The 16694-nt window shown below is 40.0% G+C and overlaps 1 protein-coding gene and 1 pseudogene across 3 annotated transcripts in view; both read right to left on the minus strand.

Moving 5' to 3' along the window:
• CHCHD3 (coiled-coil-helix-coiled-coil-helix domain containing 3) overlaps positions 1 to 16694 on the minus strand; it is a 298843-nt gene that overhangs the window by 7818 nt on the left and 274331 nt on the right. For all 3 annotated transcript variants that reach the window (XR_001116881.2, XM_003261353.4, XM_003261354.4), the window contains one exon: positions 3744 to 3879. Coding sequence is in view for 2 of the 3 variants with exons in the window: in XM_003261353.4 (XP_003261401.1) it covers positions 3744 to 3879 (136 nt within the window). In the remaining variant the exon portion in view is untranslated. The remainder of the gene's footprint in view (positions 1 to 3743; positions 3880 to 16694) is intronic.
• On the minus strand, positions 14785 to 14915 carry LOC115838177 (annotated as a pseudogene).

The raw sequence follows: 16694 nt of genomic DNA on the forward strand, positions 1-16694 counted from the left end.
TAGAATAACAGAGCTAGATGGCCCTCATGGATCACCTGGTTCAAACCTTCAATTTATCAAAGCAACTGAAGCTCAAGGCACTATAATTAGATTAGGATGGCAGCAACAGCATTTCCTATAAACCCCACCCTCCCAGTGAACATAGAATGTGCCATAAGGGTCCAGCCAGCTTCTGCATTTTTCTGTCAATAGCAGCAGGGCTGGGAAAAAGCTGAAATGCTTAGACTAGCAACTCCCAATGCAGCCCAATTCTACAAGTAAATAGTAGAGAAGTGGTATGTCCCAGGGAATGGTCCCAGACATAATGCAGATCTGACAGCAAACCCTTTTGACACCCTTCCCTTTTTTTAAAAAACAGAACTTGGGCACATTTTGGTCTACCCATGAGCAAACACTATTGGCTTCTCATTCCTGCTCCTTTCCATTTCTCCTGTAAGGTAGGTGGTGTGCATAAGCATGCCTGTTCATAGGCGCACTCAGATGAAGAGACATGACCTATTTGGTACAAGCAGCACCTCTCCTATCTTAGGTGGGTGTAGCAAGATAGAATGGGAACCAGGTATCAAAGGTAAGAAGAGGTAATCCAATCTTGCCGAGCTTGAGAAAGTTATGAGGCTAAGCGATATGAGAAACAAAACACACAGGAGTATGTATCAATCGATGTCCTCCTTCGTTTGTAAATGCTGTATCTCATATAGCCAGCCAGCCGGTAGCTTTTAAGTCTTAGAAATAATAATTAGAGCTATTTAATATCTCTTTACCCTCATGAAGAGCACATAACTTAATACACAAGAAATATTAGTCTAAATGTCTCATGTCAACCCATTAAAAATTATTGAAGAACAGCTGAAGAAACACTGATGTGAATAAGTGGATAAATAAGCAGAGAGGAAGAGTAAGGCTAAGGAATATCTGGAAATTTTCCTATCAGTAAAACCTATTAGTCTCTAGAACAATGCCCCAGGGAACCCGTGAAAGGCCAGTCTTATGAGTTATTTAAAAGTGGAGTGGACTTAGCCATTGGAATTATTCCATGGGGGAAACCCTTGCACTGTGTCGGATATGGACAACACTGCCTGATGGCTTGTTGTCATGTGTAGTATTTTCCATGTTTAGCATGTCCAGTTTGTTCTCTGGATTTAACAGGAAATATAAGAAGTTGGCCCACGAGGAACTGCTAAAATAGGCAGTCGGGACCACGTATCTTGCCAGAGTCTCTTCTAACAACAGGGGCACAGCTGGGGTCATGAGGTTAGACCATATTCACAAGGAGCAAAAGGACAACCTGGTATTGGGAGGGAAAGTAACTGCTCATGAAACACTGATAGAAGCTCCTTCTGGCCACTGTGGCGCGATCTTAAAATGGGCCAGTGCCAAGGTGCCCCTTTCACCATGGGCTTCATCAACCCATTCCCCATGTGTGACCTTCACACTCTGTCCCCCGCTCGTTAGATCTTCCATGTTCTGTGTCCTCCCTTTATCGCTTTCGCTCTCACTTTCCCTTACTGCCTTATTTCTGTATTAGTGGATGATGGATGGATGCCCCTTCACAAACTTACCCACTCAAAAACCAAACGCCACTTATGTATTTTGAATTTTTTTGTTTTTATGGCAAGGTACATCTTGGTCTAGCTGTTAAATTTACTATTGTTACTTTCCTGAGTTTCAGTGCTCTCAACTGGAAAACGGTGAAAATAAAACCATCTCTATTTACATCTCAGGTTGTCATAAAAAAACAAGTAAAAGAATGGATGTGAAATGACCTTGCAATCCTAACTACTGCCGAAATGTAAGGTGGCGTAGCTTCTTGGTTCTCATCCATTTCAATGTTGCCCATCTTAGGAAAAAAGGTTTGAGGGCTTCTATCTTTTTATTATTAACTTGTATTATACACCTCCTAATAACTGAATATAAGAGCCACGAAAACAATAGATACTCCAAACATACTAGCTGAAAATAAAAGATTGGAGAGTGAGGGGGAAAAAAGAGGGTCTCTTTTGAAATCATTAATAATAATTTGATGCTTTTGGCTGAACTGTTTAGTAAATTTCAGCACAATAATGCAACTGAGGAAAGAAGGGGAAAAACAAGATTTACTGAATACTTCATATAAAAGTAATCCTCACAACAATACCCCAATTTACAGATGAGAAAACTCAAGCCCCAAGGTCACAGAGCTAGTAAAAGGACGGTACAAACTCAGGTCTGCCAGATTCAAACTCTCTATCGTGCCATGTGGTGTATTTGGTTTTGTCACAAGTTAACTCTGCTTTATCCTATAAATATATACCATTGATGTCACAAGAATATATGTAGATAATTCAACACAACCCAGACAGTCAGGATGGGGTCAGCACTCCCAATGCCCCTGCAGCTGCCACTGTGGTAATGTTACAAATCACGTGGTACAAACAGGCACATATGTTAGAGACCAGCATTGAAACATACACTTTGTTACAACCACTCTTTTCCACTGACCACCACCTCAATAAGGCACTATTAGCAAGTTAGAAAAATCCATGAATCAACCTACAAGTCCCAAGTCCTTCAGTTCATATTCATATTGAAGGCTGGGGTTTCTTAAGAGCATATCAGAAGCTGTTTTCGACAAATAAAATGTACTAAGTTAACATTAGCAACGTTACGTGTACCAAAGACCTTTAAAGAAAAGGATCCCTGGCACACTACTAAGAGTTATACAAGTGCAGCTACAAGCGAGAAACAGAAAAAAGCTGCCAGCTACTAGGCTTTTGAGGACAACATAGGCTTTTAATAAATCTTGATTATATTTTTTCCACTAATGTTACTGCTTTTTTCTAGCTATCCAGACAATACTAACCCTCCCATCGGATATTTGTAGAGTATAAAAATTTTACGCCAAGTGATATCATTATAACTACAGCAAATTAGACTGCAGAAAGGCATGCTGTGTAACTCAAACACTAGATTTAGTTGGGTTAGAAGGTCAAATCTGTGGAGTTTGTCAGCAGAAGGAATCAAGGTTTCCAACAATTTCCGCCTCTTAGAACAACGTATATCCAACTGTTAAATTGGTTAAATGATAGGCAATTATGTGACCGCCAGAATTGATAATTTGCTTCAGGGTTTATCATTAGCTTTCTAAAGTACATAAATTAGAGAAAATGCATGTCCTGTGAACATCATATTATTCTGATATGAAGGGTCAAGAGAAGAATATGGTTATGGTCTATAAAAGCAGTGGAAATTCTTTTTAAAATGCTATCTCTGGTTTCCCTTTCCCTGTCCAATTAAGTGAACTCTATCAACTGGTGGAAGCGTTGGACAGTGACTGAACAGCGGTGTTTTTTTTTTTGAACCTGGCTCTCTGCCTGACTACCTACTGCTTATGGGCCCAAAGGTGCCAGCTCTTAATCTGTATCCTCTTCGCTGGCTCTAAATATTGGCCTAAAAGTATGAGGAATGACCTTGAGAACATTATTATTAGAAGACAAAAGTTCAGGGCAAGTGGAAGAAAGTATAATCTTAGTAGAATCCTTTTTTCTGCAAGTAAATGAGTTGTACACAAGGAAGATATGGGCTCTTTGACAATGATCGGACAGAAGTTATGCCCTAATCAACTCATTACAGTAATTCTTGATGATGATGACTAGGGCTTAGAAAGCTTTTTCTCACACAGCGGCCCACTTAGTCCTTACCACTGCCCCAGGTCATCCAGTTTTCAATTTGCCCAGTGCCCCCACTGGCCTGGCTGGCACACCTACCTGTTTGGCATGATTGACACAGTGCATATACTGGGTGGCCAGAGCGGAGCATTTGAGGGTCTGGTGGGTGTTCTCACGGTAACACTGAAGAATTTTGGCCTGCAGATCAGCACAGACTGGATGAGACTCATATCGCCTGAAAACAAACACAGGGACCGCTGAGACCAGTGGTCTTCATTCAGAATAAAAATCAAGGTTAAAGAACACATAAAACGCACAGTAAGACACAGATGTTGCAAATGTAGAAAAAAGTTTAAGAGAAAGAATTTTCCTTAAACTTTAAAAATAGCTAAATTTTTCCCATGATAAAAATGACAAAGGGTAAATAAATTCTAAGAAATTAGTTCCACTAATTGACACTGCTGTGAGTTAGTCTGGACAATATAACCGTCCCTTCCAAACTGAAACCATATCAACATGCCAGAAACTTGGAAGCCCTGAGTTCTCTCTTCCATTCCCATATCCACTTGGTCACAAAGTTGGAGATCCCTGCAGCCTGGTCCTCCTGCTCCACACTCACTGTCGTTACATTGCTTCCAAGTGAGCCACATCCTGGATTCAAGAAACAACCTCCCAGCTGGTCTCTCAGCTTTAACACCCTCTACTCCTGCGCCTCCACACACCTTCCAGAGGGTTCTTTCCAATAGGAAATCGAAGATGGTCTCTTTTCCCAGCACTTTCTACACAAAATACAAGGCCAGCTGGCTGGTCCTTCTTGACCAGGTTCCTGCCTACTCTGTTGCCTTCACCCCACAACCCTGCACACAGCTGAAGCCTGGACAAACCCAGTTCAGGGTTTGGTTCTTACACTTCTCTTCACGTCTAAGCTCATGCTGCTCTTGCTTCTGCAAATGCTCTACGCCCAAACTCCCACCTATGCCTATATATCTGGAAAAAACCTACTCATCCTTTGATACTTCACTCAAGTGTCAGCTTTCATTAGCTCTCCACCCCTCAACCCCGGTACAGTCTATCATTCCCTTTATGGTGACCTCATTGGTCCTGTATTCACTTTTCTTGCCATGTACGTGACACTGACTACACCATAGTCTAATACAATTTAGCAACCTACATTTACTAGAATGCAAATTCCAAGGACTGTGACTTATTTTCTTTGTTACCTCAGCTATTAGACATGGGAACCCTACAGAAGTCATGTAATACATTTACTCAATGAATACAAATGGGTGCAAAGAAAATATTTTAAAGTCCCCTGGGTTAAAATTTTGCTACTTATACTTACAAATCTCAGATTTCGGTCAGATTGCTTCTGTGAATATGTGAGACCAAATGTAAATGTTTCCAAAAAGCTTATAATATATGCTTGAAAATGATAATAAACCAAATGAGTTATATGAATGAAGGTAAAATATTCTTATTAATACAGCAGGGAAGTTTGGACGGTAAGGACTACATATATACAGAGAAAAAAAACACAATATTACTACTTTTAATCTAGAAATTTGTGTTTTTTCAAATTAGTTTTAATACAAGAAGCTTCCAGTCTTATCACTTCTATTTTTGAAATTTAAATTTGTTATTTCCATAGTAATCTTGAAATCACATTATTTTAAATTTAATGGGTTCTAAAAAAAAAAACCCTACAGAACACAGGGGGAATATTTCTCATCAATAAGGAAACCCCTGGGTGACGATCTGTCTCCTCATTACTTTTATCCAGTACACTAAGCTAACATATATTTTGCTAGAATAGAAATGCAAAGCATGTTGGTGGTTCCGTGACTTCCTACTACCCTCTAAAGAACATAGACAAACAGAGAAAAAAAAAAAAACGTTTCAACAATTTTTCTATAACATCACTTTTTCATTCATTACCTTACTGCTTTGTCAAATACCTAAGAACAGAATTTAAATAGAATCCCAGGAGTTTCCATGCTTTAAGATTTCAAACTTCAGATGTCTGTGAATTTTTCTGGACACAGATTTCCCTAATCCTTTACCATGAACATCAGGATTTAAAAGGAATCAGCCGTGCTTCAAAGAGTATAGGCACAGATACCACTAAGTGACTAATTATAGCAAGACCTGCATCTAGACAAATATTGAATAAAATATGATTAAGCATCAGATCAGCTGAACCTAGCAAATACATGACTAATGACTAATAGCTCATAGGAAAGCAGGGTTACATTCTATCCTAGTGTTGACAACTGATTGTGTCTCCAATGTGTCTCAGATTTAAAAGCAAGGGGAAGGAGGTGAGGAGGGAAGGCTAGAACAACTCTGACCAGATATGCAGCCCTTCCTCATTAACATACAGGAAAAGACTGTAAAAATGAGCATCCACACACTGCACATCATAAAGAAGACAGTGTATTTTTTCCTTTAAAAAGTCTACTCACAATGGGATAATTCACCTCATGTTATGGACTCCTTAGAAAGAGGTAGTTTAAGTTGTAGATAAGCATGTATCCTGGGTTGAGCTATTAGTCATGCAAGTTAAAGTCCATGAGTTATTTATGATTTGAAATGTGTCAAAATATACTTTTATCACCACAAATCAATACTACTCACTTCCAGGGCTCTTGATTTCCTGTCTGGTGGTCTGTTCTGTGTGTGTGTGTGTGTGTGTGTGTGTGTGTGTGTGTGTGTGTGTGTGCAGTCATCCTCTGAAATTCTTTTTGTACACATTTCAATCTGTATTAATGATTCGATGGTAGAAAGAGGGGAAGAAGAATGGAAATCAGCATAAATTGTCCTCCAGCTCCTGGAGTAGACTCTGGGACATTTTCTTGGATTAATCTATAAGGGTAAAGGTTTGCCTCTGTATTGATCTGTAAAGCTTGTTATACTGCCCTAATGCACTGTTTTCACTTTGGGAAAATGCTAAATGAGATTGCTGTCTAACATTAGAAGGCCATAAAACACAAGCCATGGCACCTTCCATTCAGGATAAAGGTTTCAAAAACATTTCCAATATGCATTATGGTAAACCCTCCATATAATTATGGAGTCAGCAATTGACTTTTATTGACTGCTTTCATTCCTGCTGATGGAAAAAGCCCCTATTAGGCAAAAATAATGAAAGGCAGACTTTCAAGATACCTAGGAAGGAAAATTAAACCTTAGCAGCAAAGGACGATTAGACAAGTTAATTTCTTTGTATGTAAGGAAGAGGCAAAGAAATGGTGAATGACAGTGGTAAGAGAAGGATGAAATACAGATTTGGAAAACTTAAAACACTAATAAAGAAGTGGGAAGATCTAATAGTTACTCAAAAACATGTTTAGTGAGAAGAAATCGGTGGAATAGAGTCAACCTTTGAAAATATACATTTAACAAAAACAAGAAAAAAAAATCCAGTTTTGTGGTCACTTGAAATTACTGGGAACCTTTCATGGATCCTACCATATGTATGCGCATCTCTTTTCTTTTCTTTCTTATACTCTTTTATTCTGCTCTTCCCTTTCTCTCCCGTCATCTCCACAAGCACTAGCAGCCCACCCTCCCTTTGGCCCTCCCTACCCCACACAGTGGCACCAAAGGCCCAAGGGGTTGCTGACAGTACCAAAGGTAGAACCGGAGTCCGAAAGATATGCCCCCAGAACAAAATCAAAAGAAGCACTTCTGGTAGATATTCTGTAGCCTGTCACCAGTAAAACATTTTTTGGCTAATGTTTAATGTTAATATTCACTTAAAAGGCATCTAAAAATATATATATCCAAGTATTTTTTCTCATTATACTAACAGGTCTATTGTAGAAACTTTGGAAAAAGACAGAAAAGAATAAAGATACACATTTAGGCTGTTTCTAATTTTTCACTGCTTAAAAAACATGGTGAAGGACATAAATTATTACTACCATTTCTGATTATTACCTTAGGAGACTTTCCTGTAAGTTAAATTAACTGATCAAAGAGAAATGAAAACAGTTTTAGCAAAAACAAAGCTGAGGGAGTATTCAGAAGTCCCCTCTTAAGACTCTATAATACAGTTACACTTGGTTATCTGTTTTAAAACTATCTGTTGGTTCCACTGCTGCCTCTATTTTCAAGTCTTAGAACCTTCTTTGATGTGGGTCTGAGCTTTACATTTCAAGAAAACTACTTACCCATCTTTTTAGTTCTGCTAATATTAATGGTAAGGATAATAAAGTAACTTCAGAGAAGGAAAAAATGTGGAGATAACACTCCTCACACCACTCTCCACTCAGAAGGCTAAAAAAATCATGTAATGACAATCAGTTAGCAGCCACAACTCCCAAGGCTCTAGAGGACACTGAAGTCACTCATTACGAGTCTAGGCATGCAAAGAAAGGATCCTTTCCCTGTACCTGAACCAGAAGTATGCTGAGAGAGTTCTACAGATACTACGATGAAATACCAGAGAGAGGGAGAAGAGAGGGAACAAGAAGGAAAGAAGGAGGGAGAGAGAAAATGAATATGAGAATGGCTGGTGTTAAAAGGAGAATTCTAATTTTTTTTTAACAGGTTCTGATAATGCATCCTTCATGGGATCAGGTGGTCTCATAAAACCATATTTTACACTAAAAGCAGACACACAACACAGTCAGGGAATCAAATCTTTAGGTCTAATTCCTATAGCACAATGCAAAAACTCTAATTTTTTTTCTACCAACTTTTCATCAGCTGTTAAACCCAGTGATCAGGATTTCTGCTTTTCTTTTAAAACACAAAACTAAAGCTACTAGGCACATTGCCAATATTTAAAAATATGTAATCATTCACTTTTGTTTCTCTTATCACTTACAATTAATCTATCGTAAAATGCAATATAAAGGAAGAAAATATCTGAAATGTACTACATTAACTTTTTATTTTTAATTTTACCTTAAATCTAAATATCCTAATATTTGTTTTCGGAGTAAAATGTAAATAGTCTCTAACAATGCAAGATCTGAAAAATTCAATTTTAAGCTTTTCTGACATTCTTAATAACTGCTAACCATTTTATTAATGACATTTCCATTTGAGCTGTAATCAAATTTCCACAATTACACTTCAGAAGTCCCTCTCTAAAGTGGTCCAAACAGCTCCAAAAGCTGCCTGCTTTGTTTCCATTTGTTTTCATATACAATTTGAGATGCAATTTTTTTTGATTACTAACATGATGAATGTTAACCACTATGTTTTCTACCATCACAACACAAAATGCCAAGCAGCCTCCACTGTTACCAGAGAAAGGAATGCTGACCTGGACATCACCTAGCTCAGCACTTAGCTCAACGAACCAGTCACACTGCCAGCAGACTATGACCTGTAATGAGGGCCATACTACTTAATCAAATAGCTACAGCTTGGGCTTTAAAAGAAAAGGTTAGCTTTGGCTAGCTAGAAAACAGAGCATATAAAATTCTATCCTGTAAACCCAAGGACTGAAAGAATAGTATCTATCTGAAAATACTTTAAGACTTAACATTTTAATTTTAATCCACTGTTGACCTTGGAAAAAGATGTCAGGTTCACAATTCCATAGTCGGATCCACAGGGGGAATGCGACCTGGAGGGCAGGAGGGGAAAGCACTGCCAGCCTTCCACTCCAGTGTTAGGACCCTGAGTAAAAGCCCTAAACCCGGGAAAATCCAAAAGAGAGGACCTCTGGCCACCTATCCCTGCTAAAATGAGCAACACAGTACTCTACACACACAGATACACAGTTCTTATGCCAATAGGCCTCATGCACCCTAAACAGATGGGTACAAACACAACAAAATGTAAGGTGAGCAAACAACTTTTCAATTTTGCAATATGTTTTTCTTATTCAATAATATTGGGTCCTTGGAAATGATGGGAGGCAGGGTGGAAAAACCTAGGAGAGCAGGACTTTAACAACATGTGGCCACGTGACAGCTGGTAGGGGTTGGTGGCTTCTCTGTGGTGCTCAGGGGAAAGTAACACACCCTGACATGATGGGACTCCCCTGCTGCCTGGTTTCTTCTCAAGACACAGCTCTCATTCTACTCTTCGCAGAAAACCCTCTTGGGATCTTGCCAACTGCACCAAACCCTGAGCTGGATCCCACTGTATGGGCTCACCCGGCACAACTGAAGAGCTGGAGGGTTCCTATTCCTCATTAGGGGTCTGAACTTAGGAAGCTGGGTCTCCAAAGAATGAGGGTCCCCAGTTTTGTTTAGTTGTTTAACAGGTGGAAGGATTTGGGAAGTCAGGCATTTGGTATGAGGTGGAAGAAACAAGCCATTGGCTAATTTTTACTTTCCACCATATCTTGGTGTTCTTGACTTATATTTGGACTACATATCTCTAAAAAGGGAGATAAAATTTTTACTTAATTCTTACTTAAAAGATACCAGGACTAAGAGGCAATAATTGTACAGAGTTTGGTGACTCAACATAACTGATGGCAACATGAACTCAATCTGGAAGGACCCCAAATAAACTTCCAGATCACATATAACTTAGAACAACCATGTACTATTTTCTCAAGCCTACAAAGTCTTCTCAACAAGCAAAATTCTACAGCTAACAAATTGCACTTTCGTCTGGGTGGGGAGCCTTTATTTAGAGAGCTATAAGCCATCCCTCCCTCCCTTTCTTTCTTAACAATGCTTGAAATATTGCTATTGCTTAATAAATGTCAAATAATATATGCTGTAATAAAAACAAGCACTAGTGGGTTAACAATGCAGTTTTTTAGCAGCAGTTATATGAAGTATTCTGGGCAGAACTACCTCCTAGCACGCACATAGTGGGAATAGAATAAAATCACACTCCATAGAAGTAGCCCTTGGTTATAAGAATTGCAAATTTGAAGATTATTCTCTTGTCCTTTCAAAAGATCCACAGGTTTTGGAATGAAAATGTTAAATCTGAATCTCCAAAGGATATATCAATGTGTGAATGAGACCAAGTAATCTTAACACAGATCAAACTTTTTATTTGAATATCTCAATTAGGTTTCAGGGTCAAGAAAAGCATTGTTATTATTACTATTATTAAATAAAGGCATGGCATTTACTCTCTCCTGACTTTGTAAAACAGCTGTTTAATTACATAACAGAAATATGTTCATCATGAGCCATACACAATGCATCAATCATAGATTTTTCCTTAAATAACTATTTTCTTAAATATCTATATAATGTATTCTACTTATGCTGATACCCCCAAGGCTTTGTGAGTTATTTCCAATCCCTCATGATGCTACTTTGGAATGTTCATCAAAATTGGTCTTAGGATTAAAAACATGAGGGTTGGTTGGTTCATTTATTCTTTTATCTACTCAGTCACTCCCACAACAGAAGGAAGACAGGAGGAACTGGGTAAGTTGAGGAAAGCAGAAAGATATTAGGAAGCAAAATAATCTATTGGAACTAGAGGAGAAAGGGAAGGAATCCACTCTACCCAGTGGTGGGTTGCTGTGCCCAGCCACTGGGAAGGAAGATGGAGAGAAATGGGGAATTCAAGGCTGGGAACTAAAACAAACTATGACATCTGTCTTTGAAGATAACTTTAATTTCAGGTTCTTGAAGGGGTGGTACTCCCTTTATCACCCATTTTTCCTGCAAAAAACCTCATGTTTAGAAGATGGGTAACTGGAAATAGCCAACACGGGAGTCCCCAATGTAGCCAAGGGACAGGGCACCAGGCCTGGCAATCTACAAGGTTTTTCTGACAAAGGATACTAACAATCAACCTAAGACTTAACGAGAAAACTGTAAGGGAACATCAAACATACCCTCCCAGAAATAATCCTTCCCTATTTGGAGAAATACATACTTCATGGACCGTCTTATATCACTTTCCTCAATCTATTATAATAGCTTACAATCACAGACTCTTGCTGTTGGGTAGTATGCAAGCAGCGTTCTGTGCAGAAATATAAGTGGACACACATTCATGTGGAGCTTCTATTTTTAGGTGATCATAATTTTTCACAAAGAATTGCCCTTTGGGATGAATTTTATATACTCCTTCTCAGCTGAGGGGTGACTTGGGTGGCGCGAAGTTTGGTGAAATTCCATTTGAGTCGTCCATGCATAAAAATACATTCCAGTACCTCTACCTCTTCCCTGCTGTGACCAAATTTAAGAGAGTGCTTTTAATACCAAGAGAAGTCAAGAACAGTTTAATTTTAAAAATTTCAAAACTGTCACATATCTCAATGAGGACTGTGACACATTCTAAAAAACTACGTTAAGACCAAAATTTAAGTCTGTGGTGAGAGAGCGTGTTACATTACTTTACGTGATATACTTTTTTCCACTACATTTTAAAAGCAAGATCCAAATGCCAGATACACACTGGAAGGACTGTGTCTGTCTCCCTTAACTGAAAGAATTGCAAATGTATTTATTTTAGGGACAAGTGAAGAAAAAAAATTATCCATACTGATTTGCCCTTTAAGTGTCAGAGTGCTAAAAATGAAGAGCGGCGGGAGCAGCAGTGGGAGGAGGGGTAGAGTCAAGCCTTTTGTCTGTTTTCCATCCCTATGGGTTACTTGAAGAGGGGAATGCTTAGGCACTGCCACTGGAAGAGGGAAATCCCAAAATGGGGCCAATAGGCCATGCTGCCAAACTTCCTTGGATGCAGTGCTGCAAGGAAGAAAGAATGTCATGTGGACATCAGAGCTGTGCCACTGTGTACAGACTAGGAAGGGGGAGTAAAAGATGTGCAGGAACAAAGGGGAGGGGAGAGAATACTAAATACTCCCCCAGGAAACTTATTTACTGGGGGAGAAACACACACACTCATAAAGGTCACAAGTAACACAAGGCAACCGAAGTGTCAAGGAAACAGTACAGGCAGTATACGCTACAGCTGTTCTGAGGGCATAACCATTCTATTGTGGGTGGATGGTGTGGGGGAAGGGGTAGTCTGGGGGGGTTCCAAGGAAGAGAGGAGATGGAACTTTAAAAAGCCCACAGAGTGAAGGGCAGGACTGTAAGAGTCAGAGGGCATTTGAGAGGATCTAGGTGAGCCAAGGTCCAGGCTCAGTCAAGTCTGGCATATTCAGGGGACTCAGGTTGTAGTAGAGGGTTGGAAGAGTTGGGTAGTGCTAAGAAGGGAGGGGCTGGGATATGGACAGTCTGCCAAGAAGAGACAGCACACCTAGAGTCTATCCTGCAGGTGATGACAAGCCACTGGCCTTTCTAAATGAGAGGGTGAAGTTATAAAGGTACCATCTTGGGAAGGCAGTTCCAATGCAAAAATAAATCAGATGGATGGAAGTGGAACTCCATGGCAGAGAGGTCAGTGGAGCAGCACCCAGCTATAAAGATGAAACAAGCTGAAGAAGAGAATGATCCAGCAAGAATGGAGGCACTGGAAAGCAAGGATGGAATGATGTGGTAACTGAGAGGACATGGAAGTGAAGAAGATGAAGGACTGAGAGAATCACAGGATGGCTTAGGCCTTGGGGATTTTAAAAAGAAACATGCTCAAGTAATGACAGGAAGCTCAAGTGGAAATGACACCTCCTCACCACGATCTAAAGCATGGAGTTGGAGCTCAGCATGATGGCAGGGCTACAGCTGCAGTGTCAAAATCCCCTGCAAGATGTGGTGGGGAGCATAGAGGCAAAGGGCAGGAAGGACAGCAGAAGCTTGGGGAACGGTCCAGACCTGGGGGTGACAGGGAGGGAAGATGGAGCAGTAGAGGAACTGACCATGGAGAGAACTGGTGTAACACAGCATCACAAGGCTGGGGAGACCAGAGTTTCATGACAGACAGTCAAAAAGGAGGAAGACTGATAAACGGCCAAGGAATGTGCTCCATAGCAGGCTGGAGAAAGAATCTGAGCAGAGTGCGTGAGGCAGAAGCCAGGTAGAAATTGGTAAAGAAGAAAGTGGGCAGTGAAGAAGAAATGGAAGCGGCAGGATGAGGACTCCATATCCTTTAGAGTGCCTGTGAGATACTAGGCACTGTGGGACAAGATAAAGAGACTGAGTCAGGCAGACCTATCTAGCCCATAAGAACTGCTTTAAAAGGACACATCTGGCAACAGTAAAATACAAAAGGAAAGGATTACCTCTGGCTGGAGATGACTAGGAAAAGTTTTAGATGAGATAATGGAATTTCACTAGGGTCTTCAAGAATGGAAAGGGCTTAGGCAGTTAGAGATGGGATAGAAAGGCATTCTAGACAGACAAGTAAATGAAGGAAAGGCAGCAAAAGAAGAGAGAAGAAAAGGCTAGAGCTGGAGGCAGTGACATCTCTAACAGACTTTTTTTTTTTTTAAAGATTCACATGGAAATTTACATACAGATTAAAGAGCCAAAATGCTTTCATCAAGGACACATTCTGCAAGCAGACCATGACCTTCCCATCAAGTAGAGGAACCAGTAAAAATGTGCTTAGAAGTTAGGGAAGGTAGTGTGAAAAGGGTGAGTTTTCAATTCTTTGAAAGAAAGACAAAGAAGGGCAGGCAGAAAGGAGGGCATGGTCCTTGCAGACCTGGTGTGGTTAAGGAATAACACTTCAATTTCCTAAGAAGGATGTCCACAGTGAAGTATATTACAAAATGAAGCTGGTGAGATGGGGAGGAGTGGAAGGAAATGGTTTGCTGGGTGGGAAACCTCATCAGCTGGGTCAGTGCTCTGATAGCAAGAGGGATTCTGTGCTGATCGGGTCCTATAAGATGTGGGATTCTGGTGAGTAAGCCCACGCATGAGAAAAAAGCAGTACATGAGAAGAAGGTTATCCTAAAGGAGCTGGACACAGAACAGCAGAGACGGAGTATGAACTTGGGGGAGGCCCCGCTGCCTGGCCCTGCCTTGGTACCTGAGCAGGTGTAGGGGACCCCATGATGGGAGATGCTCAACACTGGCAAGGGATACTCCAGGCTCCTCTCTGCCCCCCAGGCTGTACTTTCCACTATAGCATTTAATTTTATATATAAGGTAAACATGTCTAAGGCAGGAATATATTTACACATTTACTGATGAGCTTCACCTCACACTTACACTGAGTGTCCAGTACTTCCAGCCCAAGTCCTTTCTTGCTCTCCAAAACAGACGTGCAGTAAAGTGAATGGTTAATGGGTAATGGAAAATGAAATAAGAGTTTATGGATGCTGGACAGCAATGATTACTTATTCTGCATGAGCTCATGATTTCACAAGTTTAATTTAAAATCATATACCATGTATATGCTAACACACACATAAATATATATATATATACTTGACATAAATATCTACACTTGATCTTAGCCAAAAGGCTGAGAAATGATTATAAAATATATCTGAAAAAATACGCAATTGCAAATAGCAGTTGCTTCCAAGGAGGGGAGTTGGATAGGTGGCCAAAGAGTTATGAAGGAGATTGACTTTTGCATATAATATTTACATTTTCTATCATGTGCATATATTGCTTATCAAGAAATAACATTCAAAAAAATACAACAGCATTTTATTTATATATATTGTATCCTCTGAGAAACTGCTATAATAAAGTTTGCTTTTCCCCCTAGATGTCTGGGCACCACAATTCCTAATGGTGATGCCATTTCCACACGTTTTGTGGCACTAAATAGAAAACAGATTGAAAACTTAAAGACGGCAGATATGAAATCCCACATGCAAACTCTACACAAAGACCAAAATGTAAGCTGGGAAACAATTCATAATGCCCCCTACATTATCAGCCTTCAGCACAAGTTTGGCACAAACCCTTCTGATTCAGTATCTCAGTAACCTTGTGAGAAAAGAGACAGAGAAACCAACACATTATTGAAGTCATGGGGCAAGCCATTGGGTGTGAGGTTTAACACGAGCATTTGGAAGGCCTGGAAGCTTTCTCTATTCATGAAATCGTAAGTTGGCCCCTTCTCTGTCTTTTTAATTGCTCTCTCCCCACCTGCTTTCCACTTTTATTTATAAGTAATTCCCAAAGCTCAGATCTATGTCCCTACTCCTCTTCTAAGTTCCTTGTGAAAGTATTTTCCTTTCTTTAGGGGTACTCCTACAACTCTGTTTGTGACTGAAATGGATTTCGAGTCTCTTCACCAGTCAGTAGCTGTGTGATCTTAGGTTTCTTTAGTCTTCAGTTCTGCTATAAAATATACAATCAGTAATCTTAGCCATCTGAAGCCAGGGACTAGATCTGATGATCCTCTTAGGTTCCTTCTAAGACTCTACACTAAGTATCAACTGGTTATGGTCAATTTATTATTTGTTTTCTTATCCAAACAAGATTTTCTTCCTACTTTTCATCAACAGCAATATTGTTAGCTCATCATCATACATCAATTTTTGGTTTTGTTGTTATTTATTTTCCCTTTTAAAATTTTTTTTTTTCTTGAGACAGGATCTCGCTCTATCACCCAGGCTGGAGTGCAGTGCTGTGATCACGGTTCACTGTAGCTTTGACCTCCTGGGCTCAGGTGATCCTCCCACCTCAGCCTCCTGAGTAGCTGGGACTACAGGCGCGTACCACCACACTCGGCTAATTTTTGTGATTTTTTTTTTTTTTTTTTTTTTGCTGAGATGGGGTTTCGCCATGTTGTCCAGGCTGGTCTCAAACTTCTGGGCTCAAGTGATCCACGCTTCTTGGCCTCCCAAAGTACTAGGATGTGGCATAAGCCACAGCACCCGGCTAATTCTTGATTTTCAAGAAGTCACTGAGATTGTTAGATACTGTTTTAAAATGCCTTTCACTTTTAACCCTTCCTCAGTTTCCCATATCCTTACCATAGGCTAAGTTATCACTTCAAGCATACACTACTATTACTTAACTTTCAAATAGTCTGTCTGCCTCAGCTGCCTCCTTTTTGTGTTCATCAACACGAATTCTAGTGAATGAATAGCCTGCAAAATGCCAATCTTCCCTAGAAGTCAACCAGCATTCTTCCTTCTCCCTCTCCTCCACCTACCAAAGCTAATTTTAATTCCAAAATACTTGTCATACCCCCTGCCTCCTCACAAGGTATTACTTGTGGTGCTGCAAGAAAGAGTACCCACTGAAACTTTTGTTAAACCACTATTACCTATTCTGGCCTCAAAGTGAAGGA

Source organism: Nomascus leucogenys, chromosome 13, assembly GCF_006542625.1.
Source record: "Nomascus leucogenys isolate Asia chromosome 13, Asia_NLE_v1, whole genome shotgun sequence".
NCBI classification, from domain to species: domain Eukaryota; kingdom Metazoa; phylum Chordata; class Mammalia; order Primates; family Hylobatidae; genus Nomascus; species Nomascus leucogenys.